The sequence below is a fragment of the Onychomys torridus genome, chromosome 6 (assembly GCF_903995425.1).
Source record: "Onychomys torridus chromosome 6, mOncTor1.1, whole genome shotgun sequence".
Classification (NCBI taxonomy): Eukaryota; Metazoa; Chordata; class Mammalia; order Rodentia; family Cricetidae; genus Onychomys; species Onychomys torridus.
This window is the reverse complement of record NC_050448.1, coordinates 17,262,087-17,274,521: the sequence shown is the minus strand read 5'-3', so window position 1 is coordinate 17,274,521 and position 12,435 is coordinate 17,262,087. Positions and strand designations below refer to the sequence as shown.

The window sequence follows — 12,435 nt, the reverse complement described above, 5'->3', positions numbered from 1 at the left end:
TTTCTCGTCTTAAAAACCAACTAAACAAATAATGATACCATTGCTATCACACAGAAAGACTTACTAGACATGAAGACAAAGAAGGAACACCAAATTCAGCTTCCTAAAGTTAAGAAAAAGACTGTATACATATTTTGCTACAAACTACAGAATTATCTCATCAGTTTCTGTTCTAATCTAATGGTACATGTCTTAAAAACTTTCCAAATTTTATGCAATTTATGATGCAGTGCTTCTGAACAGAATAAAACAGTGATTTTCCCCCATTGTGATATATTGTTATGGTGTCTATAAACCAGGGTCAAATGCTGAAATGTTGCAAAGTAAAATTTTATTTTATGGCCCAGCCAAACTTCCGGTCTCCTTGGAAGTAGGAGAGAGAAGTGGCTCTGAGCAAAACCAGGGGTGCCTTTATGTAGTCAGCCTCTGACCTTTGATTACAAAAGCATAACTTTTGCAGTTAGTAATTTAGTTAGCTATTTTTATGATTACGGGAAAAGTATATGTTGTAGTTTTCTGATCAGCCAGTTCTCAGAACATACCATGAAACAATGAAAACAATTTACAATGTGCAAATCCCAAGATTATAGAGGAAGAACAGGTCAAAAACACCAAGTTGACCTTTAGCTTTGGGCATGATTAGAGGAAAACACCACAGGGAACAATGTAAATATAAGTCAAATTCTAACATGTTTAACTAGGAAAAGGAAGAAAAAATACAGTCCGCTGGCTCTTCGAGACGCTCTGGTGTACTGAAACAGACAAAAGGGACTTTCTACAGTGGATGACGCTCTTCCACGTCATTGTCCAAGGTTCCAAATGTCGAAGTTTTTGTTTGTAACTAGGAACAGAAAACATAGTTAATAATTTTCCTAATTGAGATTAGAAAGAAAGCTGAGAACAGCATAAGAGTCTCAGAATCCAGAAGCTGCAGAGGTACAAAGATAAAGCCTTTGACTTCCATACCATTTATGTGCATGAAGTTTTTTCCTTTCTTTTTGTCCATGCCTCCCCATGCAGCTGGAGAGCTCTTGAGATAAAATTTATCTTTGTTTTCCTCACTTGTGTAAGACTGGCATCTTGCTGTTTTCTATTTCCCTCCCTTGCTGTTATTGCTTAGGTTAGCAATGGGTTTAACTGTGGCATCTCCGTGTTCGGGTCTTTATACTTGGTTCTTCTCTTTTGTATGCCTGCTCACTGCACTCCGCACAACCCTGCTCCCTTCTGGATAGCTTCTTTTCTTCTCGCAGCACGCTGTCTTAGTATTTCATCTTTCCCTTCTTCATGATTTTGAGTTATTAGTAGAGAACGGAGGTAATGACAGATTTGGTGAGCACTATTTCTGCCCTACCCCATCCCGTGTGCCAGGCTGCACATCCCAGCTCCCTGATACTCCTGAGCAGTTCCCAGCTAGTCACTCTTAGAGATCTGCCCTCTGCCAAAAGCAAGTAGCTTTCCCTGTGGTTAATGACTGCCTGGATGTGGGCACAAAAGGCTGCCCTCATGTCGCGGAAAGGCTATCCTTTTGGCACAATCCTTGACCTAGGAGAGCCCCCAAAGGGATGAAGAGAAACCAGACTCAAACTTGAAAGGGTTTTGTGGCAGAAGAGTATCTTGGCAATCAGGGCCAAGGAATGTCACAAAAATCAAACCATGCAACATACCTCACGCAAGAGATTTATTGGGGAAGGGTGTGGGATGTAAAAGGCGGCCTCTGAGCAGGGACGGAAGAAAAGAGACAGACCAGGTCATGATGGCGGGCTTCAAAAGGGGTATGGAGCATGCACAAAGGGAAAATGTATGAATGTGGAAACGGAAATGTCGCATTAGTGATGGTGGCGACCGCTGAGTCATTGAAGGCGGGGAGGAACCTGGTTCCAGAATATGGGTGGTTCTTAGATGACCAACAAAACTAGTAGAAGTGTTTAACTTTTCACCCTGCCTTTTCTTACTCCATTTTGCCTGGGAGATTCCTACAAGGAGTTGCCGCCCCCAAGTCTTACTATTTGCTTCTGGAAACAGACCCAAGGCATAGGTTACTGAGAGGGTTAGTTAAGGATTACGTCAGAATTAATATTTCTTGGGAGCTTAAAGAGGGCTGTGAGTCAGCAAGCCTTTGCCCTGACATCTGTTGTACAGGCAGAGAACTCTAGAAAGGAGCATTCAACCATGTGCTGGCATAGTTCAGAGAGGGAACACGTTAACAAGGCCAAAATCACCCTGTCCAGAAAATGGCATTTAGGTGCTTTCAGTTAGAGGACTGTCACAGACTCAGGACTTCTCTTCTGACATGTTTTGTTTCTTTACTTATATTCTGTTCCTTGTTCTTTTCTCAGTCAAAAACAAGATAAAAATAACACTCAGATCATGGTTTAAATAGTATATTTAACAAATTCGACAATTTGTAAAGAAATGTGTAAACTCTTTTTTTTTTTTTGAGGAATTTCTATTCAGATTGTCGTCGTGTCCCGTCGTCGTCGTGTCCCCCCCCCCCCCCCCCCCCCCCCCCCCCGCTTTTGAGACAGGGTTTCTCTGTGTAGCTTTGCGCCTTTCCTGGAACTCTCTTTGTAGACCAGGCTGGCCTGGAACTCACAGAGATCTGCCTGCCTCTGCCTCCCGAGTGCTGGGATTAAAGGTGTGCACAGCCACTGCCCGGCCTTGTTTGCCTATTTTAAAATAGATTATTAGGGGGATTTTGTTGAGAGATTTTTGTTGTTGCTGTGTGTGTGTGTGTGTGTGTGTGTGTGTGTGTGTGTGTGTGTGTGCTTCATTATATTGTTGATGCCATCACCTCAAAGAAAACATGGCCCAGGAACATGGATTCAGGCTGCCCTGTCTGAAGCATTCCCACATGGAAAGGGTTACACGAACTTTTAGGGGTCCAGAACTAAACAAAATCATAAATCAAGGCATTTGCCAAATGCATTGGTGAGGAATCAGGTATGCAGTTTCTAGATACTGTCTGAAGACATCCTTAAGTGTGGGGTGGTGGGAGATAATGCTGTTGTGTCATACATTTAAAAGTATTTGAGCTGATAGTTGACAGGAAATTAGGTCAGATACAGGTGTGAGAAGAAATAGCTATTAAGGGGACTGAAAATGACACCATGTAATTTTGGCTGTGGACCTGTAATTCTCCACAATCACAAAGTTCTAATAAGTTGTCCTTGCAGAAATGTGGGTGAGGCTTTCTTTTTTTCTCTCTAAGGAATTCAGTTCACAATATATTCTGGATATTAACCGTTTGTCAGATCCATCATTTACAGGCATCCCCTGCCGTTCTCTAGATTGTCTTTACTCTTTATTCTGCTTCCTTTCTGCCCAAAGCGTCTCGGCCCCACACAATCCCATTTGTCTATTTTGCATTTGTTTCCTGTGCTTTTTGGATTTTGTTAAAAAAATCATCGCCTATATCAAAAGTCTTGATTATTTCCCTTGTCTTTTCCTCCTGTAGAATCTTATTTGTTTTGAGATGAGATCTCTGTGTATACTTGACTGTCCTGGAACTCACTGTGTAGAGCAGGCTGGCCTTGAACTCACAGGTATGCCTGTTTCTGCCTCTGAGTACTGGGATTAGAGGTGGGGGCCACCATGCCCTGCCTCGCTCTGTAGTTTTATAGTTTCAAGTCTGATAGTCATATCTCTGTTTTCAGCTGGTTTTTGTGTAGGATTGGAGATAAGAAGCGGGTTTCACTCTTGTGTGCGGGTATCCAGTTTTCCTGGCATCATTTATTAAAGAAAGAGTTTCTATTTTCTCTAGTGCTATTTTGGGCACTTTTGTTGTTGATCAATTGTCTGTAGATGCTTTGGGTTATTTCTAAGCTTTTTATTCTGTTCCTTTTGTCTATTTGTAGGATTCACGACAGTACCATGCTATAGCACTGTGTGTATCTTGAGACCTGGTGTTGTAATGCTCTGGCCCTGTTCTTTTTCGTATTTGGGGTCTTTTGTATTTCCATATACATTTTAGGACTTTTTCTAGTTCTTTGATATTTTGATGAGATTGTATGGAATCTATGTATCGCTATGAGTAGCATGGATGTCTTAACAGTATTAATTCTTCCAATTCAAGAATATGGGATGATGTATGGGGTGAGGTTTGTGTGTGTGTGTGTGTGTGTGTGTGTGTGTGTGTGTGTGTGTTTCAATTCTTTCATTAGTGTTATTCACATCCTTTTTGCTTGTTTGTGTCTTGAGACAGTGTCTTACTAGACAGCCCTGGCTGTCCTGGAACTTATTATGTAGACCAGGCTGTCCTGGAACTCACAGAGATCCCACCTGCCTCTGCCTCCTTAGAGATAGGATTAAAAGTGTAAGCCACCATACCTGCATATTCACATCCTTAATAAAATTTTTCCCTAAGCAATTTATATTCATGTACCATCACACCCAATTTATACACTGTTGGCAATCAAACCTAGCCAGGGCTTTCTGAATACTAGGTAAGCACTCTACCAACTGAGCCACATCCCCAGATCCCCTTGGCAATTTGTTTACTTATTTTGTAACAGTAGTGATGGGATTGCTTTCATTATTTCTCAGAAAGTTTGTTATTGGTACACACAAATGATGATTTTTTTTTGTTAATTTTGAATATCTCAACTTGGTTGATTAAATGTATTAGTTCTAACACTCTTAATGAAGTCTATGTATAGATCTTATTATCTGCAAAGAGAGACAATTTAACTTCTTTTCCTATTTGTATACTTTTATTCCTTTCTCTTCCTGACTGCTCCACAGTGCAGCACAAGAGTGGCAGAAGGAAATGTTCATCCAGATCTTAGAGGAGATACACCAGAATTCCCTTCATTTTGACATTGGTTATGCACTTGCATCATATAGCCTTTATGATGACACATGCTGTTTATATGGTCAGATTTGTTCAGAGCCTTTGGCGCAAAAGAATGCTGAAATTTTATTTTACCTTTTTTATTTTCTTATTTTTATTTTATTTATTTATTTATTTATTTATTTATTTATTTATTTATTTTTGGAGCTGATGATCGAACCCAGGGCCTTGTGCTTGCTAGACAAGCACTCTACCACTGAGCTAAATCCCCAACCCCTATTTTTTGTTTTTTAAGACAGGTTTTCACCATATTGCCCAGGGCTTTTAATTTGTGATCACTTTGCCCAGACCTTTGAGTAGCTAAAATGACAGGTGTGCATTACCACACGGAATGATGTGTGGCTGGAATGATGTCTTTGATGTGCTGTTGGAATCATTGCTAGTTTTGGGGGGGATGGTCATTTTTGAAATTTTTACATTTTTGTTTCATCAGTGATCTCTGTCTAGAGTTTTCCTTTTCCTTCTTCCCCCTTCTTCTTCTTCCTTTTTTTTTTCTTTTTTTTGCTTCTATTTTTAAGTTTTAGAGAAAATAAGTTTATTTGTGCTCACAATTCTGGTACATGCCAGTTGGAAGGCTTGCATCTGGTGATGATGGTCTTTTTATTAGCAGTCTCAAGGTAACACAAAGCATCACATGGCAAGAGGCTGTGTGTGTGTGTGTGTGTGTGTGTGTGTGTGTGTGTGTGTGCGTACGCACTCTCTTTTCTCTTGTGTCCTTGTCTGATTTTGTTGTAAAGAAATGCTGGTCTACAAGAGTTTGGAAAAGTCCCATCCTTTTTAATTTTAGGAAATTGTTTGGGGCGAACTGTTGTTTTTGTTAGAAGTCGCTTCTCTCTTTAGATGTTATTGGTTTATTCAGATTTTCCGTGTCGTTACTGTTCAGTGTCTCCATTTATCCTATTGTTTCAAACTCATTTCTCTAGCATTAATGTTATGTTTTGATTTGATTTGTTTGACCCAGGGTCTTGTACTGTGGCCCTGTGAGTAGAAGAGGGGTGGGGGAGAAAGGGAACTAGCAACATGGCCCAGCAGTTAAAAGCACTTGCCACTGAGTGAATTCTATTCCCAGACCTGCAGGGTAGTAGGAAAGAACTGACACCTTCGACACGCAACCCCCCCCCCCACACACACACACATGCATATTAAACAAACACATAAATACAGTTATGTTTTGCTGCTCTTGCAAAGGACCCCAGGTTCAGTTCTCAGCAAGCACATTCCAGGCTCTGGCCTCCTCAGAAGGCAAGGCATGCAATACTCATATGCACACAAAATAAAAACAAATGTTTGGGAATAAAGTTTGTATGCCAACGCTTAAAATGAAGACCCAGAAGTGGAACAGGACACAAAAATCTGCGCCTATGGCGAGCTCCATCCACGCAGAGCTGAAGAACTAAGGTGGCTCCCCGGCAGCGCACAGCTGGGAGACGGAGACCACGCCCTGGTTGCCCTGGAAACCGGCTTCGGGCCTAAGGACCGCCCCCTCCGCCCGGCTTTCTCTGCAGCTCCCAGTCCAGGGGCTGCTCCTAGGGAGAGGGCGGGACTGCACTGTGTGCGCAGACTGGTCACGTGTCGAGCTGGCGTTGCTGGGCGCTGCTGCGGGACGCAGGTCCTGGGTCCGCTGAGTGGCGGGCTCTCTTCCGGAAGGCTTCCAGGCTGGCGAGCGGTCCCTCCCCCTCTGTGAGGCCGCCATGGACCTGACTTTAAGCCGGGCTGATTATCTCCAGGTAAACGGTCGGCGGGCGCCCTCTTGGGTGGACGTGTGGCTGCTGCCTGCAGGCCTGGGGAAGCAGCGGTCCCTCCAGGCCCGGGTCCTAGGGGTGTTCTAGCTGCTCCCGCTGGCCTCGATTGCCCAGTCACTCTCCCTGGGGCTGACCACCCCAGCCATATTCCAGGAAACCATCACAACCCTATTGAGCTTACTAGATCTTCACAAAAGTTTACCACTAGGTAGTACAAATGAAGAGTCAGGGACCCAGAGAAGGTAAATAATTTACCCCGTAGTTAAACATTATGTAGTTGCTATTTGAATCAAAATGTGGGACTCCAGAGCGGGTATCCCTGCGGTGCATGACTACTTCCATCCCTAGAACTGTCTCTTAAGAGTTCGTCGTGGTACAAACATTGGCATAGTTTCCCCGGGGGTTGGGCCAGGCACTTCATTCACTTTAGTGTCTCATGGATGCTGTTAATATCTCTTAGATCTGTCCATTAGTCACCATCTCCATGATACCTTTAGCTTGGGTTGATGGGGCCTACAACCTCCATGTTCAACTTCCCCCAAGCCATGGCTCGAAGCGCTTGACAATGTCAAGCTAAACAGATTGTTTAAAACTTTAACACTATGCTTAAAAATTCAGAATAAAGTCTGTACTATATTCAGTTTCTCCATGACTGGTTGTTTTTAAGTTCTGTCCCACTTCTGGTGACAGCTACCTCTGCTGAACAAGTCATGTATGCTGCTTTCACACACACACACACACACACACACACACACACAGTTCCTTTTGTAAAATAGTCATTGTCAGTTAAACTATGTTTTTAACATTAGCATGAATGTCATTTCAGCAAAAGCCCCCTATTTTCAGTCACTAATAATTGGGAAGGGCTTCTGAAATATTTTCTGAAAGTCTTTACCAGTAATGTTATATAATTACTTTTAACTTAATATGATACATTTTGTGTTGTTTTCTGTATTCTGACTTTCTCTGACTTATTTCATTAGGAATTGTTAACTGATAAGAAGTTACATTTCAGTGAAAAAACTAAAACTCATCATGATCTGGTCTTTTTAAATTTCTGATGTAGTAACTTCAAATTACAGCGTGTCAGAAAACATTCACCAGTTGCCTGGTCTGTTTCCTTAGGTTGGAGTGACCTCTCAGAAGACGATGAAGTTGCTTCCTGCCTCAAGACAAAGAACTATACAAAAGGTACGGTGGACACCGACTTCTCCACCTTCTCTGGGCTCTGACAGGGAGGCTCATCCTGCCTTCCCTATTGGTAACCTCTTGTGTGAAAAGTGCTAATCTTTTTTTTTTTTTTTAAGATTTATTTATTTATGATGTATACAGCATGTATGCCTGCAGGCCAGAAGAGGGCACCAGATCTCATTACAGATGGTCGTGAGCCACCATGTGGTTGCTGGGAATTGAGCTGAGGACCTTTGGAAGAGCAATCAGTGCTCTTAACCTCTGAGCCATCTCTCCAGCCCCCAAAGTGCTAATCTTAACGTGGAAATGACCATCTTTAATTTGAATGGAAGTTGGGATATGAACAAACATTTGTAGATAGCTATGTTCTTGGACACTGAGTTGTGTAAAGACCATACATCTTGATAAAGCCCACACATCTTAAGCTTCAGTTGTATTTGTGGAAGGAGAGTTGTTTAGCCTATGTCAGACCCTGACGTCAGTTTCTAGCTCTGCAAAACCAAACACTCCATTTGTGTGGGGGGAGTATAATTCACTCTGTGTACCAGATTGTGTATTTAAAAGGAGTGCAAAATACAACAGAATACTGGTAAAATAATTTCTTTAAATCTTCCATTTTGTTGTTGTTTTATTTTTATTTATTTTGTTTTTGAGACAGGTTTTCATATAGCCAGCCTCATCATCAAAAGTTCAGGCATTGTAGGCATGTGCAATCATGCCTGGCATAAATTGTCTCTTGTTGTTTGAGTTACTGTTTTTAATGTTGAACTATATATTAACTTGGCTTCTTATAGACATGAACCAATTATTTTTGCAGGATTGTAGGATATTTTAATAGTTGCAAAGTAAATGTATTATCTTGATGTGAAGATGAATTTAGAGGTTTTTTTTTCCTTGATAAACATACTTAAATGCATTATTTGACCTTTGGCTACATTTTTGAAGTGATTTAAATAAGGGCAGTTCCTCCAAATAAGACATTTATATATGTGAGAGAAATCTGACATTTTAAACAGAACTTCAGGAGAATCAACTGATGTCTGATTATTGTTTATTATATTTGAGATATGACAGCAAGGCTCAAAAATTTTACTCATTTAAATTGTTGAGAATCTGAAAGAACTTATTTATGTGATACCAATACTTAACAATATTACATTTAAATCTAATAAATATTTAAAATATTAAAAAATCAAACTCATTATGTTTACATGAAAACTGTATTTTTATTAAAAGTGTATGTATTGTCAAAATACATAGAAGAATTTAGAAATAATAGTGATATTAGGTTTTTGGGTTTTTTGTTTTTTTTGTTTGTTTGTTTTTGCAAATTCTTGAATATGTGTCAAAAACAAAGGTAGATAGTTTCTTTTGTCTTTTCCGCATTCAGTTTGTTGTGATATTTTGGTTGCAATAACTAGAAAAAAAGCCTCGGTAAATCAGCTTACATGGATATATTGTTGAAAAGAAGGATGTTTAAGTAGCTCTTTCAGATAACTGTAAGTTTTGACGCTGTCTTTAAATTTGATGAGGCTTTTTGGCTATCCCTGCAGTGTGTAATCTGAGGCACTAGTGAACTTTTTACCATGACCATAAATGTACACTCTGCCTCCCTCTGTTACAGGCAGTTGTTGGAGATCAAGATGGGGTAGTGATGTGTTTCGGCATGAAGAAGGGAGAGGTGGTGGTGAGTGACCCGTCTTAAGGCTGCGCTTTTTCCAAAAGACACATGCACTACTTGCTGAATACTCCTAAGTGAAGATGTTCCTAAAATATAGACATGGAAAATAAATTGTAACATTTTATAAGTTTAAAAATCATAGCTTTTTATCATAAAGGAAAATGTTTACAATAAGATAACTTGTACACAACTTTTTCCTCAATTGGTTTTTGCAGCCAGTGTTCAAGACTTTACCAGGGCAGAAGATCTCAAGGCTGGAGCTGGGAGGGGTTCTCAACACACCCCAGGAGAAAATCTTCCTTGCTGCAGGGTCTGAGATTAGAGGCTTCACAAAGAGAGGAAAACAGTTTCTCTCCTTTGAAACAAACCTCACGGAAAGCATTAAAGCTATGTATGTTTTATTCTCTGTCGAATTTATGTATGTACCTATAACACATTGGGTTGGTGTAAAACATCTGATTAAATCAGTGTACAGTAGGTTCCCTGGAAAATAAAACTGGCTACAGGTATTTCATTAGTCAGAACCTAGAATCAATGCAGAGTTCATTGGCTGTTGTAATGTTTTCAATGGTTTTAACTTCACAGTATGCATGTGTGTGTGTAGACACTCACATTCACATTTTGCTTGAGGGGCATTTCTAAAAGTATATTTTGTGTTTTTAATGGATACATAGTAATTGTGTGCATTTATAGGTCATAGTGATATTCAGTACTTGAACATGGTGTGTGGTGTCAGATCAGGTAATTGGCATATTTGTCACTTCTGACAGAATTTATTGTTGGGAACATTCTAGATCCTCTACTAATTATTTTGAAGCATAACTTGTTGAACACATTCAGTTTTCACTGCCTGGTTGGTTCATTTCTGATTATGATCATGATCAAGGTATATGTAAAAAGTTAAAACAAAAAAACCTCTCTAGATATGCTGATTCCTATTCCTCAAGTGTCTTTGGTAGCTCTCACTTTGAGGTAGCACTATTATATTAAAAGGCTGACCAATACTTGAATGTGATGGCTCCTGTCTGTAATCCCCACACTTGAGAGACTCAGGCAAAAGGTTGTGAATTTGAGGCCAATGTGGGCTGCATAATGAGTTCAAGATCAATGTGGGCTATAGAGTGAGACCTGGTCTTAAAAACTAAAAGACAAAACAAAAGCCTGGTCATTAAAGTTGATGGCCACTAATGGTTGGAATTTCTGGTAAATTGGGTAAAAGTAAGCAAAAAATAAGTGACTTTCTGGTGTAAGAAATTTCACAAATAAAAATTTAGATTTTTTTTTCTTCTATTGAGAGATAGAGAAGAGGAGGAGCGAAAGAGATGTATGTGTGGGCATGTATGTGCTATGGTCTATGTGTGGAGGTCAGAGGTCAACTTTGTAGAGGCAGTCTCCTGTGTGAGACTGAGGCAGAATTCAGGTCATCAGGGCTGCATGGCAAGCTTTTTACCCTCTGAGCTATTGTCAGCCCTGAAATTTTAATTTTTGAGCCATGGGGGCTGGAAAGGCCTTAAAAGTCATCTAATCCAGACTCTCTCTCTCTCTCTCTCTCTCTCTCTCTCTCTCTCTCTCTCTCTCTCTCTCTCTCTCTCTCTCCATATCTCTATCTCACTATTTCTATCTCTATCTCTTGATTTTTTGAGATAGGGTTTCTCTGTGTAGACCTGGCTGTCCTGGAACATAGTCTGTAGACCAGGCTGACCTCAAACTCAGAGATCCAGCTGCCTCTGCCCTCCCAAGTGCTGGGATTAAAGGTGTGCACCACCATCACCCGACTTCTAATCCAGCCTCTTAACCCTGCTAACCCAAGAACTCTTGGGAAGCCTAACGGTAAATGCCTCACATTGGTAATCAGAGTAACTAGGGGTGGCTTTTACATTTCTTCCTTTGCTGTGATGCAGCCAAGTTGGATACATAGCTAGAGGCTTGGTTTGGAAACTACTAGTTCATGCCATCTCTCTATATAGTAGGCAGATGTTGTGTATCATTCTGTGAAGTGCATAGCATTTCTTTATAGTAGACAGATGTTATGTGTCATTCTATGCAGTGCACACCATTTCTCTATAATAGACAGATGTGTGTCATTCTATGCAGTACACAGCATTTCTCTATAATAGACAGATGTGTCATTCTATGCAGTGCATAGCATTTCTCTATAATAGACAGATGTGTGTCATTCTATGCAGTGCATAGCATTTCTCTATAATAGACAGATGTGTCATTCTGTGCAGTGCATAGCATTTCTCTATAGTAGACAGATGTTATGTATCATTCTAAGCAGTGCATAACAGTTCTCTTGATTGTAAGGACATTTAAAACTCTGGTGAAATGAGACAAGAATTCAACATCAACAAGTGAAAATAATTTCAAGTGATTTAACAAAAATAGAATTTGTTTGAAATGCCCTTGTAGATGAAGAATTTGAAACTTGCTATGACTATTAACTGAACTTTGTTAAAACAATTACAAATAAGCTTATTTTCAAGATAATGTTCTAATCATTGTTCACCATTAACTTTAAAGTCAATCCATGTGAGGTGTACTTTTCTAGATGCATTAGTGTGAAGCTAACTCTGGGGATGAAATTACCCAAGCTCTAGTCTGGCATTTACAGGATGAGCCATTAGTCCTGTTAACATTTTGCTATTCACTTATAAAAGGGATAATAGCATTCCATGTAGGAACAGGAGTGCTAATGTGCTAATTTGGGTATATCAGTTAGGACAGCGCTTGGCACATGGTACACATTTAAAGTTTTTCTTTTGATAGTGTTTTGAAAAACAGACAAATTAACATACCTGTTCTTCATTCTTCTGGGCTTTTTAGTGAGAAGCCTACCTTATAATCTTCATTTGCTGCTTTCAGGATCAGAAGTGTTACATCAAATGACTAGAAACAAAAGCTGCATAGTTTGTATCTAGAACCCCACACTTAGGAGGTAGAGGCAGCTGTTAGAGTGAGGTTAGGACGGC

The 12,435-nt window shown here is 40.2% G+C and overlaps 1 protein-coding gene across 2 annotated transcripts in view; it reads left to right on the top strand.

The window, feature by feature from the left end:
- Nucleotides 1-6,396: 6,396 nt before the first annotated feature.
- The window catches only part of Bbs7 (Bardet-Biedl syndrome 7), a 42,779-nt gene continuing 36,740 nt past the window's right edge, over nucleotides 6,397-12,435 (top strand). For both annotated transcript variants that reach the window (XM_036190782.1, XM_036190781.1), the window contains exons 1-4: nucleotides 6,397-6,576; nucleotides 7,717-7,782; nucleotides 9,407-9,469; nucleotides 9,679-9,854. In XM_036190782.1, coding sequence (XP_036046675.1) covers nucleotides 6,541-6,576; nucleotides 7,717-7,782; nucleotides 9,407-9,469; nucleotides 9,679-9,854 — 341 coding nt within the window. In that variant the 5' untranslated portion in view covers nucleotides 6,397-6,540. The remainder of the gene's footprint in view (nucleotides 6,577-7,716; nucleotides 7,783-9,406; nucleotides 9,470-9,678; nucleotides 9,855-12,435) is intronic.